We start from the raw sequence: 24,000 nt of genomic DNA on the forward strand, positions 1-24,000 counted from the left end.
GCTTTTAATGTGACAATACTGAAGAAATGACACTTTGCTACAATGTAAAGTAGTGAGTGTACAGCTTGTATAACAGTGTAAATTTGCTGTCTCCTCAAAATAACTCGACACAGCCATTAATGTCTAAACCACTGGCAACAAAAGTGAGTACACCCCTAAGTGAAAATGTCCAAATTGGGCCCAATTAGCCATTTTCCCTCCCCATGTCATGTGATTCCTTAAGGTTACAAGGTCTCCGGTTTGAATGGGGAGCAGGTGTTTTAAATTTGGGTTTTATCGCTCTCACTCTCTCTCTAACTGGTAACTGGAGGATCTGAAATAAAGAATTGTTGCTCTGCATAAAGATGGCCTAGGCTATAAGACGATGGCCAAGACCCTGAAACTGAGCTGCAGCACGGTGGCCAAGACCATACAGCAGTTTAACAGGACAGGTTCCACTCAGAACAGGCCTCGCCATGGTCGACTAAAGAGGTTGAGTACACATGCTCAGCGTCCTATCCAAAAGTTGTCTTTGGTAAATAGACGTATGAGTGCTGCCAGCATTGCTGCAGAGGTTGAAGGGGTGGGGGGCAGCCTGTCAGTGCTCAGACCATACATCGCACACTGCATAAAATTGGTCTGCATGGCTGTGATCCCGGAAAGAAGCCTCTTCTAAAGATGATGCACAAGAAAGCCTGCAAACAGTTTGCTGAAGACAAGCAGACTAAGGAGATGGATTATTGGAAACATGTCCTGTGGTCTAATGAGACCAAGATAAACTTATTTGGTTCAGATGGTGTCAAGCGTGTGTGGCGGCAACCAGGTGAGGAGTACAAAGACAAGTTTGTCTTGCCTACAGTCAAGCATGGTGGTGGGGGTGTCATGGTCTGGGGCTGCATGACTGCTGCCGACACTGGGGGGCTACAGTTCATTGAGGGAACCATGAATGCAAACATGTACTGTGACATACTGAAGCAGAGTATGATCCCCTCCCTTCGGAGACTGGGACGCAGGGCAGTATTCCAACATAATGTCCCCCAAACACACCTCCAAGGTGACCACTGCCTAGCTAAAGAAGCTGAGGGTAAAGGTGATTTTCTGGCCAAGCATGTCTCTGATCTAAACCCTATTGAGCATCTGTGGGGCATCCTCAAACAGAAGGTGGAGGAGCGTAAGGTCTAACTTCCACCAGCTCCGTGATGTCATCATGGAGGAGTGGGAGAGGACTCCAGTATCAACCTGTGAAGCTCTGGCCAACTCCATGCCAAAGAGGGTTAAAGCAGTACTGGAAAATAATGGTGGCCACACAAAATATTGACACTTTGGGGCCAATTTGGAAATTTCCACTTAGGGGTGTACGCACTTTTGTTGCCAGTGGTTTAGACGTTAATGGTTGTGTGTGGAGTTATTTTGAGGGGACAGCAAATGTAAACTGTTATACAACCTGTACACTCACTACTTTACATTGTAGCAAAATGTCATTTTGTCAGTGTTACATGAAAAGATATATAATATATTTACAAAAAATGTAAAGGGTGTACTCACTTTTGTCAGATACTGTATGTAGGTACATGTATGTGTAAATGTTAAATTGCTTTGATGCATTAGTCTTTCTGGTGGAGTGACATTCCTAGGTGGACTGTTTGCGCTAAGACTACCCTATGAAACATCCACATGTGTTGCTGAGCAATGAGTGAAAGATCTGAAATCATGAATGAAAGAGATGGGCCAAGGACAGTAAGGCTGGGTGTCCTCCAGCCAGAAACAGGCATTTTCCTGAATGTGCAGTAAAATCAGACTAAGCAGTATCCACAGGAGGGCAGCTTGTACAACTGTGCAAGACTGAAAGTAAGGCTGGAATTTTGGCTTTAAATTATTTTGTCTCCTAATGGCTTAAAAATATTTTAAGAGATCTTAAAACAAAACTAAAGGTTTTTTTTTTTTTTTTTTGTTTTAATAACAAACATGTTATGCTTACCTGCTCTGTGCAATGGTTTTGCACAGAGCAGCCCAGATCCTCCTCTTCTCGAGTCCCGTGCCATGCTCTCCTGGCCCCTCCCTCCTGTCGGGTGCCCCCACAGCAAGTCGCACCCAAGCAGATGCACTCCAAAGCCGAGGCTCTGTGTGTCCATTCACACACGGAGCCGTGGTTGGCCTGCCCCCTCTACCTCCTGATTAGCTCACTGGCTGTGATTGACAGCAGCGGGAGACAATAACCCCCGCTACTGCCAAAATTCGATTAGGAGTGCGAGTCTCTGGAGAGCCAAGGCTCTCGTGGACTTTGCTGGATCGAGAGGGGGCTCAGGTAAGTATTAGGGGGGACTGATGCACACAGCTTTTTACCTTCATACATAGAGTGCATGAAGATAAAAAAAACCTTGTGGATTTACCAGGACAGTTAATTTTGGGCTTGAACACTTCCTTTTTTGTTTAATTCTGTTAAGTTTGTTTTGATATTTTTTAAACAAAGAACACAATCTCTGAAATAAAAATTTATTTTCAGCCTATTGATGTTGCCCTTGTCTTAAGCGGAGGATGTTATGGTCTGTCTAGAAAATACATGCACTGGCAAGAGGAATTGATCATTGGTGGCACTGTTAAGAATACCAGTGGAAAACTTATCAGGTAAGAACCTATGCGTTGAGTTTCTGCACTTTTGCCACTGAGGATGCAAAGCAGGCTAATTTACTAAGGTAGTGCAAGAGGCAATAATGATGCTAAGTATAGGATGATACCCACAGTCATAAGATGGTCATTACCTAATCGGTATCCACAAAGAGAAAACTCCAATAGTGCAGATTACCCAAGGCTTCCTCTATATAACTGCATATACAACACTCTTATATGAACAACAAAAAAAAAAAGAATGGAAGCCATTCTGTGTGAACTGCGGTGTGCCTCATGTCCGAAAAAAGCATTAAGAAGCTCTGTCCTGGGAGTTTTTATCTTTTTGTGGATATTGATTACCATATGGAACATTCGAAGTAGATGAGGAGCTGCAGACTATTTGATAATCCTGTATGGGGATTGTACCATTGACCTTTAGGCTTCAAGGCCCAACCTTCTGGTAATCACAAATGGATAAAGGATTTCCCAGCACATTTACCAGTCAGCCTGTAAAACAACCAAGTTGGCCCTGTCTAACACTTTGTTAAAAACAGATTTGCGAAATGTGCGTAAGCCACAGTAGCCACGTCAAGGGACCTCTGTTTGTACTGCGGTCCTGACTCTAAATTTGCAGAGCCTCCATAGTAGGAGCACATGTAGAAATAGATAGATTAGGGACAGGTATGCCTGGAGGAAGCCTATATTTTCAAATGTGTGCAAACAAAACCCTCTGTTTTTACTGCAAACTTTTACGGCATATTTGGTTGTTTTGCAGGCTGGCTGGTAAGTATATGCTGGGAAGTCATTTTGTTTGTGATGTGTATTGCCCTTCCATGTGCACCTTGCTGCAAAGGCCAGTTATAGGTAGGGGTGGTTGCCACTTTTTTTGTGCACCAACCTTCTAGTAAACCTTGGGTTCAAACGTGGTGGCCGTGGTTCATTTTGATGTTCAGGAAAGTCTCACTCATGCTTTGGAAAGTTTGTTAAAGTGAAGTGGCAAAGTTGCACTTGGGGCTTTCTTGTAAAAAACCGCAGTGGATTTGCTTATGATATATAGGAGTCTTATTGCCCTTGTTATAGCATTTAATATCTATCTATCTAATCATGTATACCAGCTATAATGTCTTGTGCACCGGCTGGTATCTCTAGGTAGAAGTGTATTAAGCAATTGTTTTAATTTAATATAAAAAATAGGCATCATATAAATAGGGTTGTGTTTTTTTTTTTTTTTTCCCGCTCATGGTATGACTTAACGGGTTAAAAACTTGCAACATTTGCTGTTCTAATCAGTTACAAACATGTATCTAAATTGGCTTTTATGAATACACAATTACATGAATGTGGTGTGATTGCATAGTTAACGAGAGGGAAGAGACTTGCACACGTCTGTTTAAACTATAATCACCATTTGTGTACTTCCCGGATTCCTGCAGAGTGTCAAGAGTTTAGTCTGGTACTGCTCTCCAGTGAAGCCAAATATTTAGTGATTGCAGGCAGGTTTCTAGGCATGGCAAAGCAAAACGAAGTCTTGTTTTCGAAGATGTGTGATACTGACCTTTTTTACTTTTCCTTTACAAGGGGGGAGAATAAATCACTTTTTATTTATATTTTTATACTATTTTATATTTCTGTAAAATTTACTTTAATTTAGAAAGAGGAATGTTTAAGCATCTACAAGATTGATTGGATTTGCTAATAAAACATGGCTGTGCTTAAAGTAAACCTAGACTCACTTGTGAACTTTTTTTTATTATACTATACAGTGCCCAGGCATTGCAGACTATGTTTCAGTTAATGACTCCCAAGCAAATGTATGAGCATTTCAAGGGTCATAATGACATTCACAACATTAATTGGAATGAAGACAAAGCGGCAGCCATTTTGGAAGCTTGGCAACGGACATATGTTCAGGTAAGAGTGAGATTTAATGTTGACAGAGGAACCCCACAACAACAACCGACTCTGATTTTAGAGACTTCTGCATTCTTTTATTTATCAGCTGTCCTTTGACAACAAGCTCTCTAAATCCACATGGCAGGTACACCTTTTTAATGCACATGTAAAGCAAAACTATTTTTTCTCATTATTAACATGTAAAGCAAAATCCTTATTATTCTACAAGATTTATATAGCGCCAACAATTTACGCAGCACTTTACAACATAAGGGCAGACAGAACAATTGCAATACAATTTAATACAGTAGGAATCAGAGGGCCCTGCTTGTTGGAGCTTTCAGTCTGAGTCATCACTGACTGTCCTTGGAGAGTCATCACTGACTGTCCTTGGAGAGTCATCACTGACTGTCCTTGGAGAGTCATCACCGACTGTCCTTGGAGAGTCATCACCGACTGTCCTTGGAGAGTCATCACCGACTGTCCTTGGAGAGTCATCACCGACTGTCCTTGGAGAGTCATCACCGACTGTCCTTGGAGAGTCATCACCGACTGTCCTTGGAGAGTCATCACCGACTGTCCTTGGAGAAAAACAGGACTTCAAATGTGGACTCCCTTCTGAAACTGTTAGTTACCTAGCTGTTTGTGCCCCAAGTACTTTGTGGCTTAAACAAGCATGCACCTAGTAAAGACAGGACACCAGATCTGCATATGTTTGTTCTTTGGTGACAAAAAGTATTAAAGCCTTTGGATCAGGCAGCGTGTTTTTATTAAGAATATAATAAAATAGTAGTTGCAGCCTACATATATTCTGTGTACATATTAAAGCTTAATTTCAAGTTTGACTTTGTTTTTTCATACATGTGTGGCCCAGATTGGACCAATGTAGGTATGCATGTGCCGTACAGGGCTGATCTCTGTGCAACCTGAAAATCATTGTAGTAGGCAACGATTCAATGAGGTGGAGAGGCAGGTTGGTGACATCACAATCTCAAACTCCTCCAATCAGAGAATGCTTTGCATCCATTGAGATAATGCAAAGTTTTCTTTGAAAGGCGCCCGTGCCAAGAGAGCTACGCCGCTTTCCTCCAGGGCAGCTACTCGGCACAGAACCCGGAAGCTAGCGCAGATGGCTGTAGTAGTTGTGCCTACTTCAGTGATTTCCAGCTTCTGCAGGAATCGGCCAAATAAGGGCACGTGCATACTTGCATTGATCCAAACTGGATGCAGCTATGCAAAAAAAAAAAAAAAATGCCATACCTTGAATTTAGTTTTTGACGATCTGTGAAAAAAATGTATGTTTCTCATACAAATTGTTGCATAGATGCTGAAAAAAAAATTACACTTCATGAAGTTGTTACAATTTTCATTTTCTTTCACAATATCTGTCATTGGAACAAAGAGTCCAACACATTAAAGTCACACAGTCGCATGCACAAGACAACATGTAAAAAGAAGTTGATTTGCTCACAAGTTTAAATGGCTTATTCCCTCCCTACAATGTGTAATGGCACAAAGAGTATTTTTCTAGCATTTATAGTGTCTTGCCAGGGTGACATTTCCTAATATAGGACACAGGCAAGGGATAAGAGAGACGAAATAAAGAGAAAGTGTGACTTGTAAGGAAAGGTGTCTGGAACACATTAGTTAGCCAAAAAATCTGTTCACAGCTGCAGTCCCATTGGTGAGGTCATGTGACTCTTTTGGCCTTTGTTTCCCAGGCACTGACTTCTTCTGAATTGCATGTGACCTTTGTGAATCAGCCAACCAATTAAAAACAAAGACACCTCTTCCAGGCAATGTCTAGAAGACCACTGCGGAGCTGTGTGTTGAGGCTGAATGATGAATAGACGTTGAATGCTTCTGCATCATTCTAGATATTTCCAGCTCTGTAAATGAGAATGTTCATTGCATTTATTTTAATATTTAGGTATTTTGTTGGAGGAACTTTTTTGGTGGTCTGGAAAAAAAAAAGCGGTTGTTTTAAAACGATCTTTTTTTCACCAATGTCCCCATATAGATTTTACAGGATAGTGGAACTCTATAGCTTTGGTCCTGAAAGTAGTCTGTAAACATTGCAACCAATTGTCTTCATAGAACGCAATGTTTTGTTTTGGTTAGTTCTGATGATTTATGTCATTTTAGAGGCCCCGCTGTGATATAAATTAGGGGTTAGTGAATGAATTGTTTCTGTTTTTACTGGCAAGATCAAAGGGGAGGAAAGGCACCGGTCACCAGCTCAGGGCAATAGTTCGTAGATGAATGTGGCCTCAGGCAGTGCTGCTCTAGCCACGCCCCCCTCCCCTTCCCGGAAACATGTCGGGGGGCATGGCTGGAGCAGCACTGCCCGGGACCACATTCATCCTACATACTAATGCACTGGGTTGGAGAGCGGGCACCTTTCCTTCTCTTTGATCATGCCCTTACACTTATGAATGGTGCACTGATGCCAGCTCCCTTCACCGCAACCAGCATGGGGATCTCAGCTTAGAGCGACATTGCAAGTTTAGTTTTTGCTGGCAAGAGTTAGACTTACCTGGAACTCCAGCAATTAAAAAAATAATTAATTCTGGATCGACGTGGAGGTGTTGGAACCTCCTGTCTGGTTTTTAATCCTGTGTCTTGCTAGAGAGACTTCACCCTTGTCACTTGACAAATTTACCAGCTATCATCCTAACCAGAAAACAAATATTGAGAAAAACCTGAAGGAAGTTCTGAGGGTCCATTCTCGCGTTCTTTCCAATCATGTCCGCCTGTCAGTTTTTCAGTCGGACTTTATCGGACCCTCCAGTCTTCCCTGTGGAGTGGTGGATGTCAGCAGACACATGTCTGCTGACACCCACTGCCAACCATCCGATCCTGTCTACAAATGGCGGTCCTATTTTCCATCCGTCAGGTCCGTTTCCACCCGATTTCCCCATAGAAGAGAGCAGGACTGTTAGTGTCCGCTTTGCACGATCCCCCGCTAAGCAAGCAGAATCTGCAAGGCGAAGGTGCCCATGTGAAAGGGGCCTTATCCTTCCCTGCTCTACTAATAAAAACAAATTAAAAAAATCTTGTCTATCATGCTATGTGTGCCGATAATAGAGAATACCTCCTCAAGGATAGGAGGTGAGGGGAGACCTCCTCCCAAATGGGAATACAGACAAAAACTTGGCAAAGGTTAGAAAGCATATATGCATGATACATACCACCAAGGTAACAGTGTTTTATGTATTTTAAGAGGGTCTGCCTCCCTGTCCTTGTCTCATGAACTGTTAACCCCATCCTATCGCATGCCTAATAATAACATGGTTGTACACACTTCCATATACCCAGTGAAGTAACTGGCCTCAGGTGATACACAGAGATTACATAAATCCTCCTAACTACGTTGCATCTGTTTATCTGTAGATGTCTTTTCTTTACATCTGTTCAAAGCCCAAAATTTATAAAGCTTGTCTGAGCTGTCAGGAAACAGGAGGCTTAAACTACACACTGCATAGCTCGGTGAGGAGAGCTCTGAGAGCTGATTGGAGGGAAGGGACACACCCCCCCCCCTGCCCACTGGAACAGAGCTGAGGCTGTTCATCACAGGTTGTGTTTTTGAGGTCCCTCCCCTGTCACCTTTATTTATTTATTTATTTATTTATTTTCCTCCTTGGAGTCAGAAAAACCTGTCAGAAGTGATTCATGCTGATAGCAGAGGATGGCAGCAGACATGAACAAAGCAATTCCTTTTAGTGTGTACATGTCACAATCCAGAGCACCAAGTTTTGTTTCTATTTTATGTTTGAGGTTTACAACCACTTTAAGTATGCCATTCTTCCTTCTTTTTAGGCTGTACTTCAAAGTGTTCCACAAAACTCCACTCAGAAAGTTCTCTCTTTTACCACAACGACACTGGAGGACATTCTCAAGTCATTCTCTGACGTGAGCGTCATCAGAGTTGCCAGTGGGTACCTTCTTATGGTGAGTTGAGTCTGGTATGGACGTTAAATGCAGGGAAAATAAGGCATGGGGCTTGGACGTGAAATATGTTAACATGCATGTTAAAAGGTTGTTCTTCCCCCCAGTAAACTGCCATAGGATGAAGGTGACCTGTTGCATTCTAATGTGGTATGCTTTTTGTTTCCAAATGTTTTATTTACAGCTTGCCTATGCCTGTTTAACCATGCTGAGGTGGGACTGTGCCAAGTCTCAGGGTGCCGTGGGGCTGGCTGGAGTTTTGCTCATTGCACTTTCAGTGGCTGCAGGATTGGGCCTGTGTTCATTGATTGGGATTTCCTTTAATGCTGCAACAACTCAGGTATTAATCAGATTATTGGCTTGGTGCATGATTTGTACAGGTTCAGACTTTATAAATTGTGCAGTGGTTCCATTCTTGTAAGCTGCTTTTTATTGAAGTCTACTTTTGATTACAAACCAGTCAGCACATCACTTTGATTTTATGCTGCTGTTAACAGTGGATATGGTTTTATAAATGGTTATTGCTGCCTTTTATATAGTATATTTAATTTTTTTTTTTTTTTTGGTCTTTCTCTGCAGCAATTCTTTAGTGTAAAAAAATGTAAACTGGACAAAAGACCAATGATTAAAATCGTATTCTAGCTGAAAAGTTAAATATAAATCTGTCTAAACTTGGTAACTTACATTTTGGGTATAATGATTGTATGCGTGCGTACGGTATTGACTGCCTGCATTGTTCCCAACAGGTTTTGCCTTTTCTTGCTCTTGGAGTTGGTGTTGACGATGTATTTCTATTGGCACATGCATTTAGTGAAACTGGCCAAAATAAAAGGATTCCATTTGAGGTAATTACAATCTTTCAGAAGAAGAATGCCTTTGTTCACACAGGTATTTTTCCAGGAGGCATGCATTGTTTTTTCTGAATATTTAAATTCTTAACATTTGGATGCTGCTGAAGGAAGAATTCCATCATTTCCAGACTATAGGGGTGATAGAGGTCACAGATATACCTCCAGTCTATAAAAACCCCAAAAAAAGAAATTAACTTGCTAAACTGTGGGGCACATTTATAAAGCCGTGGAGGTGATTTTCATCAATGCCTACAGATGGTGAGGCAATCGCTGTCATTTAAAATACAGGCATCTGGAAGATTCACCTTCAATGAATGTCAGATTAACTGCTTTATAAATATTCCACTAAGCCTCCATTCACATTGGGCCAATTTGACATGCCAAATCGGAGCCTGTTGCCGGCAACAGCACCATCCTAATTGGTGCGACGCCGACCTCGATTCCCAAAAGTAGTTCCTGCACTACTTTTGGCAACTTCTAGGCAATTTTCAATACACTTCTGTGCATGAACCCGCACAGATGTCTCACAAATTGCTCCTGAAGTCGGACTGAAATGCCGGTTTGAAATCATGCAAATTCAGCTGAACTCTCACAATCTCAAACCCACATTCAGTGTGAACCTAGGCAAAAAGTCAGAAGCTTCCAGCAGAACCTGGATAGAAAAAGAAACTATAGATCAGATAATTACTTGCTTAAGTCTGGTAAGCTGGATACAGAAATTCAAAATGAGAAAAACCTGTAATTGCAGTATGCACGTAGTACACTTTGCACATGTTCATACCACGCTAGTTGTTTAGCACTCAGGATAAACCGAGACAAACCTAGATTTTGGGTGCCAAGTACCTGGTGCTGGTAGTTTTATGCATTAACTTTAATAAAGCTATCAAGCTGACCTACCCAACCCCACACCACATTTTTTTTTTTTTTTAAAGTGAACCACTTATTTTTACCGAATATTAAAATCAAAAGTTATCTTTCCACAAACACTTAACGATTAAGCTAACCCTGAGATGTAATACTTAACATTCATCTATCCAGGAATTCAGTTCCTTTGTTAAAAAAAGGGACACTAAGAGTTAAATCTAGCTAGGTACATGACACCTCCTAGGCTTAGCTCTATTTATATCGGACAGCTTTTTAGTACTCCCAGAAGACTGTTATCACTGTAGTTCCGGGGGAGCGATGCTGGTCCTACTGAGCTATGCATCTTGAACTGGGCAGGCGCTGGAGCTGCCATGCCAGCCCCTCCACCTCCTGCCCATTCACATAAGCCTTAGTATTCTGTGAACTCATTCTCAAAATACAAAGGCTTCTGTGAATTAACAGGGGAGAGGTGAGTTTAGCTGCTCTGTGTGCCTCTCTCCTCTCTGGAATTCAGCTTTAACCATTATTGTTGGGGTTTACATAGACTTTGAAATCCTAACAATAACCTTAGGGCCCAGTTGAAGTCAGACATTGTAATAGCCTCATATTTCAAAGTTCTCTTTTCCATTATATCATTTTTAACCAGTTGCTTTAAATATGGCTGACAAGTTAAAGTGAAAAAAAAATCAGGATCTGACCACACTTCCCAGTGCACTCTAATCCAATAGACCAACTTAGACACACCCCTAACACATAGCGTTATAGAACTAAAAATAGCTCAAAAGTTCTAAGACCCCCCTAAAACCCAGATTTTACTTATTTGGGCACAGAAGGCATTGGTAGTAGGCCATGCCATAGCAATCTTGTAACTGTAATAATGCACTTACAAGTTTGTTTTACTCACAAAGGTCTTTACCTAAAATGCATGATGCACTGCCCATCCCTCCTTCTGCCAATCACAGAAGCCTGTGTTATGCAATCTGATTTTTCTCGTATGAAAACCGTACACCTTTAGCAAAAATAATTTGTTGTGTTCACGTATGATTAAAAACTTTGGAGTCTCTCGCTTTGGAAATTTTTGTTTGAAAAGCAAATCGGATGTCGAAAGTTGTGTACACACTAAGAAAACTGAACAATTGTGCTTCGTACAAAAATTTTCTTCAGATTTTCTGAACCCAGCTTTACTTGCTAAAGTTTGAGTACTGATTTGTTGGGATGCAGCACATTGATAGTCATTACATAAGAAAACTTATGATGTTGGTTTTTCTAAAACATGAGTTATTTGAAAGAAAAAACGTGTGTTTTTTTTTTTTTTTTTTTTTTATTCTATACCAGGACAGAACTGGGGAGTGCCTAAAAAGGACAGGAGCTAGTGTAGCTCTGACTTCAATCAGCAATGTGACCGCCTTCTTCATGGCAGCTCTGATACCTATTCCTGCACTCAGGGCATTCTCACTCCAGGTAAAATGCTTGCCTGTAAATCATGAGCATTTTTGAAAAGTGTCATGTGTTTTTATATACCAATTACGTCATAAGGTAGAACATTGTTTTCTCTTTCGTTCAGTGACTGACACAGCTTCTGGTATTCTTAACAATTAGGTTATACTGCCCCCTACAGGAGTAGGACACAAGGCAGAAAAAAATTCTGGCTACAACCATGGGCAGTCCTAGGGAGTATACTCCCTCTCTCTGCTATAGCCACTCAGTTTTTTTTCTGTCTAGTTGGGAGTAAGGACCTAGTTCCTTGCTGGGATCTTTGGTCCAGGCAAATATTTTTTAGATGGAAACATTATTTCTCCTGGCTTTCGTGTGAGATCTACAATCAACTGCCGGACTGGACAACGGGCTGGATAATCTAGATCCAGTGGTCACAGTCCACAGTGCAGATTCTCCTGGTGACTAGCAGTGTCTGGTTCTGCGGGTGGTGAGTCTGGTGGGGTCCTCTCCCTCTGCTGAGGTAGATCCTGAATCTGATTTGGCCACTGCAGATGTGGGTCATCCTGATGGGTCTGGAAACACGCGCCCCCACTACTCGAATAGTGAGGATGATTCCTCCATGTCTGCAACCAGGCACCACAAGGTGCTGGTGGATTGTATTTGTGGGTGAGCCTCTAAAAAAGAGGAATGCAGCTGTGACTGCAACAGGAGAGCAGGTTCCCTTGGCACTCACCAACCACCCAGAGTGGCAAAAGGGGTTTCCCTTTCCCCACCTAATTTGACAGAATTGTCGCCAAAGAGAGTGAGTACGACCAAAGCGTCCCCTTGGGATCCCTAGGCGGTTTGCTAGGCAATACCCCTAATGAAGAATCCCTTTTCAAAATGTTGTCTGTTCCACCAGTGATGGACCCTCCGGTTTCCAGGTTTAACAAAGCAACCATGATTCTGGTTGAAGATTCTCGGGCCTTTAAGGACCCGGCTAACAAAAAAGGTGGAGGCGGTGGCCCACAATATGTTCACCCTGGCTGGCTCGGCATTGAGGCCGGTGTTAACTATTGCCCTGGTGTTGCAAACTCTTAACTGAGTGAGCTAAGCTTTTTGCATCATGACCTGGAGGGAGAGCGGCTCCCACCTGCCTTTGCTAAGATCGCCTGTTTGGAGCTACCCTGGATGTCATCATAAAGGGTCTCAAAGGGAGGAAGAGTACCTTTCTTCCACAGGCCAGGACCCTCGTCGCAGACATGGGCCCTCCATTTTTTTTTTTTTTTTCCTGATGGATCCAAGCGAACTTGGTCTGGCAAGTCAAGAGCGGGCTTCAATTGACCCGCAGACAAGGCTCCTTGCATGAAGGTGCACTCTCACCCGTATCTTGGGTGGGGGTGGGGGCGTCTTTGCTGGTTTCTTGCCTCCATAGACATCAAAGATGCCTACATTCACATTCCAATATGTGTTGGTCGCCAACACTTCCCCCGCTTTGCAGTGGTAGAGGAACATTATCAGTTCGGGGGGTTAACATTTGGTCTCGCCTCCGCTCCCCGGCTCTTCACTACATTGTTGGCCCCAGTACTGTCATTGTTACGCCAGCGGGGGATTGTGGTCCTGGGCTAATAATACAATCTCCTTCTGTGAGCAGAGTCTTCTGCTTCGCTGGCAGAAAACCTGGAGATCACCATACGAACTCTGAATCATTGGAAGTCAGCCTTGATCCCTTCTACGAAACTAGACTATCTGGGGCTAACTCTGGACTCAGGCTTAGCCAGAGTATTTCTTCCTCCAGACAAACTTCAGACACTGCAGGTTGCAGTTCGTCTCCTGATGACCAGCAGATGGTCGTCCTTTCAGACTTGAATGCAGGTACTGGGCCTGATGGTGTCAACCTTCGAGGCAGTCCGGTTTGCGCAGTTCCATGTGGGGTCCCTGCAATGGTAGATTCTCATCACATGAGTCAAGAATCCGCTGTCTCTGGAAAATCAAATCCAGCTGAGCCGGGGTACGAGAGAGTCCGTGATTTGGTGGCTTTGTGTCCCGGCGCTCTGGCAGGGAAAATCCTTCCTACCCTTGTATTGGACAGTTGTCTCCACGGATGCCAGCCTGTGCGGGTAGGGTGGCGTCCTCAGCAGAAGTTCTGCTGGGGGGTCTGGACCCTGGAAGAATTTAGGCTACCGCTCAATGTCCTGAGTTACGTGCGATCAGGCTGTGCCTGGAACATTGGATGGATCGTCTACAAGGCTATCCAGTGTGTATTCAAGACAATGCCACAGCCATGGCTTATGTCTATTTCCACAGTGGCACAAGAAGTGTCCTGGCGGCTCTAGAGGTAGCCGGCATTCTCAGGTGGGCCAAAGGTTTCGTTCCAGCCCCACCGTTCACTTTCCCCGAGTAGAATATTGGCAGGAGGATTACCTCAGTCGGCAGGCGTTAGGCCAGGGGGAATTGTCTCTTCACCCGGAAGTGTTTCCTCAGTTGTAGATCTGTTTGCATCTTGGTTCAATGGTAAGGCCATAGGTTCGTGGTTTGTTTAAGGGATCCTCTGACGGACAGCGCGGATGCACTGGTGGGGTCAGTATTTACGCCTTCACTCCTCTCATGCTTTTGCCAAGACTTCTACAGGCTTGAGGCAGAAAGGATTCTGGTCATTTTAGTGGCCCCTGACTGGCCCCGCCGGGCCTGGTACGCCGACCTGGTGCTACTGGTTGCTGAAGTTGGACTTGGAAGCTTCCCCTCAGGGAGGATCTGCTGTCCCAAGAGGCCCATCTTCTAGCCTGCTTTATAGTTGCTGGCTTTGACGGCTTGGCTGTTGAAAGCCAGGTGCTGAAGGATAGGGTATTGTCTGAATCCGTGTTTCCTACTCTGTTAAAAGCTAGGAAATCTACTTCTTGGAAGATCTACCATCATACATGGAAGACTTGCATTGCGTTGTGTGAATCCCTTGGGGTTCCTCCTCGCTCCTCCTTTTGGTGGCTCGGATCTTGACCTTCCTTCAACGGGGGGGTTTGAACAGAAGTTGGCCTTGAGTACTATCCAAGGACCAGGTGTCGGCCTTGGCATTTTTCTTCCAACGATCCTTGGCTACATCTCTGGTGTGTACCTCTCTTCAGGGTGTTTGGCACTTGGTCCCTGTGGTGTGGTCTGCTTTGGCGGCTTGGGACCTCAATTTGGTACTTTCGGTTCTCCGGAAGTCTCCTTTTGAGAATCTTCAGGAGTTTCCCCTGCTTACGCTGTCCTCTCCCACTGCAGAGCAGGGGAAGTGTTGGTGGCCTTTTTGGTGGCTATCGCCTCTGCGCACAGGATGTCGGACCTGTCAGACTGCGTTATCCTGTCGTTCACCTTATTGGTAATTCACAGGGATAAAGTGGGGCTTCGCTCCTGTTCATCATTCCTTCCTAAGGTGGTATCCGATTTTCATTTGAATATAGACATTTAGTTCCCGCCTTCCCTATGTCCTAAGTCTAAACATCTGAAGAAAATTGCCTTGCATTCCTTGGATGTGGTCCGGGAAATTAGGGTGTACCTGGCAGCTACGGAGTCTTTCAGGAAGTCACACTCTTTTTGTGCTCACGGATGGCCTCGTAAAGGTTTGTCTGCTTATTCTGCGACCATTTTTAGAGGCCTCAGAGAGACGGTGGTTTAGGGCTTTTCAATCAGAGGTCAGGTTCCTTCTTTCCCTGTCCAGGCGCACTCTACTAGGGCGCTTGGTGCCTCCTGCGCCTTCCATCATCAGGCGTCAGTGAAGCAGGTTTGCAAGGCGGCCACCTGATCGTTGGTGCACATTTTTACAAAGTTTTATAAAGTGGATGTTTTGGCATCTGCGGATGCTTCCCTTGACCACAAGGTTTTGCAGGCTGCTGTTTAATAGGACCTGATTCTCTTTGAGAGTGTATTGTTTTTTGTCAGGTGGGCTCCAGTTGTTTGGTTGAGCCCCTGTTGCCTGGTTGGCTAATGTTTAGCCTTGGGAATGTTTTGCTGTTTACCACCCCTTATGTTTAACACTGCTTTGGGATGTCCCAATGGTTAAGAATACCAGAAGCTGTGTCTGTCAATGGAAATCAAAGAAATGGATTTTACAATAAGTAAAAAATCCCATTTTTTTTTTTTTTTTGCTGTGTAATTTTTTTTCATGATCAAAAACAGATTTGTAAGTGCTGCCTCTAGTGGTTGTCTATATGACCAATAAGGCAAATGGCAGCTGCAATAAAATCAATTACAGGTTAAAAGTGGAGTCTTTTGATGCAGCCCTAACCATAGACATGCTTTTAGGCTAGAGGTGCAGTTAAGTTTAATCACAGTACTGCATTATTAAACAGGATGCTCAGTGTGTGCATATGTAAGGATTAAAGATGGCTGTCGTAAATGTGCATGAATATTTTAAAAGATTACGTACCTTTTTGTCGTTAACCAGTTTTACATACAATAGTATGTCAAGTCTACAGATTCCATTTAAAGCTGCATTGTATCCAAACGCCCCCCGTTTATAACCTGGTAATCTGGCCAGTAACCTGTCCTGTATTGAGTGCCCCCACTCTGGATAAAGGAGCAATAGACACCTTTTGTACAGCAGCATTTTCAGTCTGGGGGGAGTGGACTGTTAGATGTACATGTAGATTTAATTACAAATGGATGCCAAACTTGGGTAGATGCACTTACAAATGGAAGCCAAACTCCAGCTAACACTTTATAAGCAGTTACAGCAAGCTGATCATTTTACGTACCCCTGTCATTGGTAAATGGTTGGTCTCATCCTTCTAACTGCTACATCTGCAGGACAGCTTGTTCTTTAAAAAAAGATTTAGGCTCCTTTCACATGGTCTGCCTCCGTTGGCGGACTCTGTGCTGCTCAGCGGGGGATCAATCCGCCGATCCCCGCTGAGCAGGCAGGTGACAGCTCCCTCTCCGCTCTGTGTGCAGAGAGGGAGGTGTCAGAGCCACGCTGTCCTCTATGGGGGAATTGGATGAGAGCAGACCGCCTGTCCGCTCTCATCCGATCCCATCAGATCCGATCCCCTGGATGAAAAATGGGTTTCTATCCGTCCGGATTTCATGGACAGGATCGGAATCGCATAGCAGCAGGTGTCAGCGGACATGTCTCCGCTGACATCTGCTGTCCCATAGGGATGCATGGAGGATCCGATCAGATCCACCTAAAAAACCGACAGGCGGATCTGATCTGATCGTTCGTGTGAAAGGGGCCTTACTGCCTGGATCACCAGGTAAAAAAAGGAAGAAAAATAAATAAACAAAACAAATGCAGCCACCACATCTAAGAATTGGTTAACTGTAACGTAATTTTTGCTTTTGGGTTTAGTACCACTTTTAATGGAATTTAGATTGTACATCCTCTAAAAAGTCATCATAGATAATTGATTTTTTTTTTTTTTGATCTGAAAAAAATCAATTCTATAGAATATATCATGAAAACATTTTAATAAAAGCAAATCACAGCAGCTTCTTTTTGGCTCCTGACTTTGCATTGTCTGTCACCTTTTCTAACCTCTGTTTTTAAGTAATAGGTAAGGCTGGAGTCATATATTGCGCAAAAAAGCAGCTTTTCACAATAGCTGAATTAAAAAGGGAGTTACTGAAGGGCAGCTGTAATGTGGAGCTTGAGCTGACAGGCATCCTCATCTGCTCATCACTTCAAGCTATGAAGTACACCCACTCTCCCTGTGTGGTCTGCCAGGAATGGCAAAGAAAACACACATACCTTGGGCAGGGCCCCATCTGAGAAGGCATACTAGCTTTTCCCTGAGTAGTTCCAACACAGACCTCCCATTCTTCTCTGACATCAGTTACAGGCAGAGTGCTCCACATTTCCAAACACTGCAGCACAGAAACTCTACAACTGCTTTCAGTGTTACCAAATAGGAAAGATTTGTATAGTCTGGCAGATCTGAACTGATCAGATACAAGGCCTCATTTATCAACGTATGAAATATCTTTGTATTGCTCCAAAGTATCCACAGTCTTGCAGGTTAGAATCTTATTGGTTGCTGAGGTAGAGACAGTTCTTTCTTCCAATTCTTTGAGAAGTATGGCCTGATGTGTTCTGTAGCTATTGCCAATGGCACAGTTTTTTTTTTTTTTTTTCATTTAACACCACTTAGATACTTTACCCCCCCCCCCCCCCCCCAAAATCCAAACGATAAAGGTTTATAAACCCGTGCAACATTGACATGCTGACACAATAGGGTGGATTTACTAAAGGCAAATCGGCTGTTCACTTTATATATATATATATATATATATATATATATATATATATATATATATATATATATATATATATATATATATATATATATATATATATATATATATATATATATATATATATATAAAATTATTTTTTAATTTTTTTTTTTTTTCCCCCCTTTTAATGGTTTTGGGTGCTCTTGACTAGTTGAATTGTCACCACATTTACAAAGTTAAGGAAACCTTTTCTTTGAAAGCGAACCACCTATGTGCTTTAATAAATCAGCCCCAATATATCTAGGTGGTCACATGGCAAAAAGCGATGAAAGGTGGTAAAATGAAAGAGCGAAACATTATACTACCTATATGTAATTCTTTTTTCAGCTGTTTTACTTTGAAAATCGTGCTTGAAGTAGTTAGAGAAGGAAACATGCTCATGTCTATTCCCATCTTTATCAGCTGTTTTGGTCTAGCTAGAATATATTTTTACTAGATTATTTTGCGTAAAGCCCGGGTACACATGGGCCGAATGTCTGGAGACAATGGCTGGTTTTAAATAAAACTGCCCGTGTGTATGTCGGCCTGTCTGACAGAAGCTGGCCGGGTTCTGTCTGACTTATATGCTGCAAACCAGCATCTGACCGACTCATGATCAGGCCCATCCCCCTGTCAGCACACAACAGCTCATGACAGATCGGTGAACTAACCTTGCATGGTTCGTACAGGGGCTCCGACTGGAGCTGACAGTTATTTTACATTCAAGTCATGGGTTTGATTAAAAAAAAAAAATGAATGGTGTGTACCTGGCTTAAGAGATGTCCATGATGTTCCTAATTTGCACTTGATGATTTTAGCATAATTTGTACTTTTCAGTGTCATTGTAAAGTTGTGTGTGATCTCATAATGTTCAAGAAGTGTTTTTCAATGCTTTCTTTGGTTTACTTTAGGCTGCCGTTGTAGTCGTCTTCAACTTTGCCATGGTTCTGCTAATATTTCCTGCCATTCTGAGCATGGACCTGTATCGAAGGCGAGATCGAAGGCTTGACATCTTTTGCTGCTTCAGCAGGTGAATCTTTGTAGAAAAAGCGGAAAATTAAGTTGTTCCCATTACAACCAGTTATGTTCTTGCCTGTAGACCAGTATCTCTGCACTGAACCCTTTATTCCACTAGATTGGTTGCATATCCTCCTGTATGATGGGGTCTACAAAGGTTCTCAAGGTCAGGACAAGCAGCAGTAAGCTTTGGTTTAGCATATACTCAGTTATGTGTTGGCCTTTCAAGTGACAGGTCTTCCGTTGTGAATTGGAGGATTTGCAAGCAGTTCTCAAGTGCATAATAAAGAAAAGTATTATCAAAAAGAGTGTCATTTAGCCCAGGTTCACACTAAGGCAGTTTTGAAATTGTGCGAGTTAAGTACGATTTCAAGCATTTCAGTCCAACTTCGGAGGCGATTTCACAGACTTCTGTGCGCGGGTTCCTTCAGAGGTCTATGGAAATCCCCGGTAAGTATAACATGTTTGTTTATAAAATTAAAGTCTTTCCTTTTTTAGAATGACTTTAGGCCTGCATATACGCTTGAGCAGAGCGTAGTCCTAGTGATTTTTTAAGTATTTTTTGGGAGCACTTTTCAGGCTTTGTGCAAGTGTGTTTGCACATATATCAAACTTCAGCAGTTCTATTGAAGAGGATTTTTTTCGGCCTAAAAAAAGGACACCCAAAAATGCTTGTTTGCATGTTGAGTATAGTTAGGCATAGTGAAACTGAAGAATGGTCAAGTGTGGAACAAGAGGGCTTATTCACTATATTACCAAAAGTATTGGGACACCTGCCTTTACATGCACTGGGATGCCATTAAAGTTCATGTGTGTGTAAAGGCTGGTGTCCCAGTACTTTTGGTAATCTAGTGTACTTCTCCACAGTAGCATTTTTAAACTTGTTTGCATCTAAAAGAACCTACGGAAGCTGATTTTCGAAGAATAAATATTTTCGATTTAATTTTTAACATTGCACATAGTTCGGTCTTTTGCTGGGTTTTGTTGTCTGTAGTTTAGTGTGCCCAGAATTTACCTTTTCAGTCCATGCTGACAGCACTTGTACCCTTGTTACACAGTAAAACCTTAAAAATTACAAATAAATGAATGTAAGAATCTAGGAAAAGCATGTACATTTTGTATAAGGAAAACATGGTTTACAAAGAGGTAGACAATTGTGTATCTTTTCATTGTAATGGCCTTTTTGTTGCCGTTTATTGATTTCGGCTTGAATTTTAATAAATGATGATTTTTTTTTTTTTCTTCCTAGTCCCTGTGTCAGTAGAGTGATTCAGATTGAACCCCAAGCATATCTGGACAGTAATGATAATACACGCTACAGCCCTCAACCACCCTACAGCAATCACAGCTTTGCTCACGAGACTCAAATCACTATGCAGTCAACTGTCCAGCTGCGGACAGAGTATGATCCAAGGACTCAGTCTTATTATACTACAGCAGAGCCTCTATCAGAAATATCTGTCCAGCCGACTCTCTCAACACCCCATGATTCCAGCAGTCAGACACCAGAAGGCACAAGTTCCACCCGGGACCTGCTGACTCAGTTTTCTGAATCCGGTCTTCTGTGCCCTGAGCCTTCCTGTTCAAAATGGACTCTTTCCGCATTTGCTGAGAAGTACTATGCCCCATTCTTGTTAAAACCAAAAATAAAGGTAGGTTCCTACGCAAAGACACTGCAGTTATAAACTTGCAAAAGTCCTAAATAAAAAGACTTGATTGTCTTAACTACTTGACGACCTTCTACTGCGACAGGTTGGCTCTGTCCCGCATAACTACGTACCTGTCCGCCCCATGTGAAAAGAGCTTAATCTTTTTCTGCAGGCTGCTTTTTAATAAGATAAGGTGACATAATCCCCCCCATGTAAAAGTTTGTTTCTACTTGCAGCCAAAGTGTGTAACTTTTGACGGAATGAATTTGGATAAAAGCATATTCCGAAATACTAAATAGTTATGCAGCGTCTGCTCGTTGTTCTGTACTGCTGAAGGGAGAACAGTTAAGCAGTTGTGTAAACGTTACATAATTTTTGTATGTAATATCCATAAAATTTTTTTTTTTTTTTTTTAATCTGATTAATTCAATGCAGAGATTTATTTTGATAATGAGACTGGGATGAAGATCTAATTTAAAAAAAAAAAAAAAAAAAAAGTCACTGACAGATAAAACACTAGAATATAGAGATTTTATGCAAAGCTACAGACAATAATATTCTGATACAGGGATGGAGACGCTGGGCATTACCTGCTGGTATCTCACTTAAAGTCCCACATAGCCTTTATTGTTTACAGACAATGATATTGAGATTCAAATTTTGGCATAATAATGCCAAATCGTCTAGAAAAACAATATTCAGTTTTATATCAATATAAAAAGGGTCAGGTGTATTCAAAATACCATAGAGTATGCAGTAAAAATGCCGAAGCATATTCATATTATACTAAAATAAAATAAGGGGCAAGTGAGGGTTAGTAATTTTTTCATACTTTCTATTCTGTACCAAACCTACATTTCTGTTCAGCTGTTCCACTATCTGACTGTCTGCTTTGCTTTCATCTATAGGTTGCGGTCATATTTGTTTTCTTGGCCTTGCTTAGCATCAGTCTGTATGGCACCACCCGGGTTCGAGATGGTCTGGATCTCACAGATATTGTTCCTCGAGAAACTCGGGAGTATGATTTCATAGCAGCACAGTTTAAGTATTTTTCATTCTACAACATGTATGTGGTGACGCAGAAAGCAGACTATCCTCGTTCCCAGCGCTTGCTTTATGATCTGCACAAGAGCTTTGTCAACGTCAAGTATGTTCTCTTGGAAGGCAACAATCAGCTTCCCAAAATGTGGCTGCATTATTTCAGAGATTGGCTACAAGGTAAGAATACACCAGATTCAAAAATAAATTTGTGTCTTTGGAGTTAAGTATTTTTAAAGTGTGTGCCTGTCTCATGCTGATTAGAGGCAATCATGTTGTGACCAGGATCCACAGGGAGATAATGCAGGCTGTAAATTCATTGCAGCTTGATGAAGTCTCTTTGTGGTTCTAGTTGTTGAACTGTGTCACCAGTTTCTAGTAAATCCATCAATTCTCTGGCATAGTGTTTAATGAGCAATCGTGAATGACTGTGTATAGTTCGCAAATGTATATAAATGTTACCAGAACACGAGATTTTTTTTTTTTTTTTCATTGAATGGATGTTTTCTGTGTAAATTGGGGCAGCCCTTGTATGTTATCAACCATTTTAGGCTGGGGAAAGGCTGACTTCAGTCCTTTAGTGTGATTGAAGAAATAGGACTGCTGTTTTATAGAAGTCAGCTTGTATTAATCCTAAAAATGAATGCTTCCTTTATAAATAGACAACAGCTTCGCGTATTGATGTCTCTGTAAACTACTTATTGTATTCCAGTTGTTTACCATGACTGGTAAAGTAGATCCCCTTTTTTGCCATTGTTTTATGGCAAAGGTTCCCTTGGTAGTTGGCAAAATGTTGCACTAGTAGCACTTTCAAGGGGTAAATGTGTCCGTAGACGTCACACAAAAGTTGGATGTGGATTGTTGCCTCAAAAACAAGTCTTATGATAAATAGGATGAACTCTGAAGACCAGTAGAAGAAAGGGAAAGAGTTATTGCCAGCTAAGAGCCCTTTCTACTCTATGCATTGTGGTACTGCTCTGTGCTGCAGTGCCATTCATTTTTATTGTCATCCCAATCCACTATAACCATTGTGGGCAATGCACCTTTACAGCAGCTTACCACAATGACACATTAAAAGTCGGGATATACATTCCAAGTAAAGGTATATACGAGGGGTCTTGAAAAAGTTTTCACTCCTTTTTATAATGGAGTTTAAAAAAACTGTGGAAATTTTTTGAAGGCCCCTCATAATATCTGTGACCTTTTCGGTTTTTTTTTTTTTTTTTATTTAATGTGCCCTGTATTACCTGGGCACTGGAGGTTGCAGTTTATTAGTCACTTCACAGCTGAGACCATTGATACTCAAGGGTTCACAGTTGCATGGAATAGCTAGTTTGGTTATATCCTGCTCCATTGTCTAATGGGCAACAAAGGTAGGCCTAATTTTCTTCTAATAGCCCACAAAATGTATTTACCACAAACACACAGTATGTATTCTTGGATTTTGTTAGGTTTTGCCTGTATTAAATAAGGTGCAGGGGATCAGTTGAGGACAAAAGGATGAAGATTAAAGCTTCGCTTTTCTGTACTTGTTAATAAATTTCTTATAATTATATAGTGCTGATATTTTTCCATAGTTACTAGAAAGAACACCGGGACATGTGTAATCTACACATTCTTTCTAAGAACTGCAGTATGTGCACTATAGCATGGTACCTGCACTGCTAAAACCTGTGAAGGAAAATCTTTTTCCTAGGTTGAATTCTTAAAGCCGAGCTCTGCTTGTTTGCTTTTTTTTCCCCCCTCCGCTGCCACGTTTGGCACCTTTGTGGGGGGGGACAGATACCTGTCAAAACCAGCTACCTGCTCCCACTTCAGGTAAGATCTCTACAATCATTGTGCGGCGATCTACGCAAATTTTTTTTTTTTCCCCCAGGCTGGAACTCCTCTTCAAAATCTTTTGGTTTATCTTTTATGCTTTTTATACTTATCTGTTTTGACTATTCCATTCCATTTTCTTCTTGTTAATTGTTTTTAGCGGTTTAGCTCCCTTTATTTAAAAAAAAAAAGTTTGCTATTGGGAGTAACAAATGTGATGCAAGTAACGGTCTCCTGTAACATATGAAAAAATGAAATGCTACTAAATATCATGAATACACAAATTCCATATGATACCGTGCTCAGTGATACTATTCACATATAAAGTGAAAAATAGTGATAACTTAAAAAAAATATATATATATATATATATATATATATATATATATATATATATATATATAAACTTTTCTGGTTAGAAAAAGTCCATTTTATATAGATTAAATCTTTCAACTTTCAAAAGTGAAGATAAAACCATGATGTCCATCCATATAAAGATAGCTGTGTAGTAGCCTGATGTCTCTGGATGCAGTGTCTGCCCACCTTAAATTCAGACCCATTACAGGTCCTGCTGTGCCTTTTAAGCTGTTTGCTCAGTATGCTTCCAACTAGATAGCCTCCTCTTGTAATATGCTTTCAAACTAGACAAGCTCTGCTTAAAGTGGGGTTCCAGC

At 41.8% G+C, this 24,000-nt stretch overlaps 1 protein-coding gene across 1 annotated transcript in view; it reads left to right on the forward strand.

The window, feature by feature from the left end:
* PTCH1 (patched 1) overlaps positions 1-24,000 on the forward strand; it is a 113,801-nt gene that overhangs the window by 53,340 nt on the left and 36,461 nt on the right. The window contains exons 7-15 of the mRNA XM_082270532.1: positions 2,483-2,604; positions 4,350-4,497; positions 8,299-8,430; positions 8,612-8,767; positions 9,174-9,272; positions 11,478-11,603; positions 18,716-18,834; positions 20,071-20,473; positions 21,379-21,688. Coding sequence (XP_082126658.1) covers positions 2,483-2,604; positions 4,350-4,497; positions 8,299-8,430; positions 8,612-8,767; positions 9,174-9,272; positions 11,478-11,603; positions 18,716-18,834; positions 20,071-20,473; positions 21,379-21,688 — 1,615 coding nt within the window. The remainder of the gene's footprint in view (positions 1-2,482; positions 2,605-4,349; positions 4,498-8,298; positions 8,431-8,611; positions 8,768-9,173; positions 9,273-11,477; positions 11,604-18,715; positions 18,835-20,070; positions 20,474-21,378; positions 21,689-24,000) is intronic.

This window comes from Pelophylax lessonae (assembly GCF_965119305.1).
Source record: "Pelophylax lessonae genome assembly, chromosome: 1".
Classification (NCBI taxonomy): Eukaryota; Metazoa; Chordata; class Amphibia; order Anura; family Ranidae; genus Pelophylax; species Pelophylax lessonae.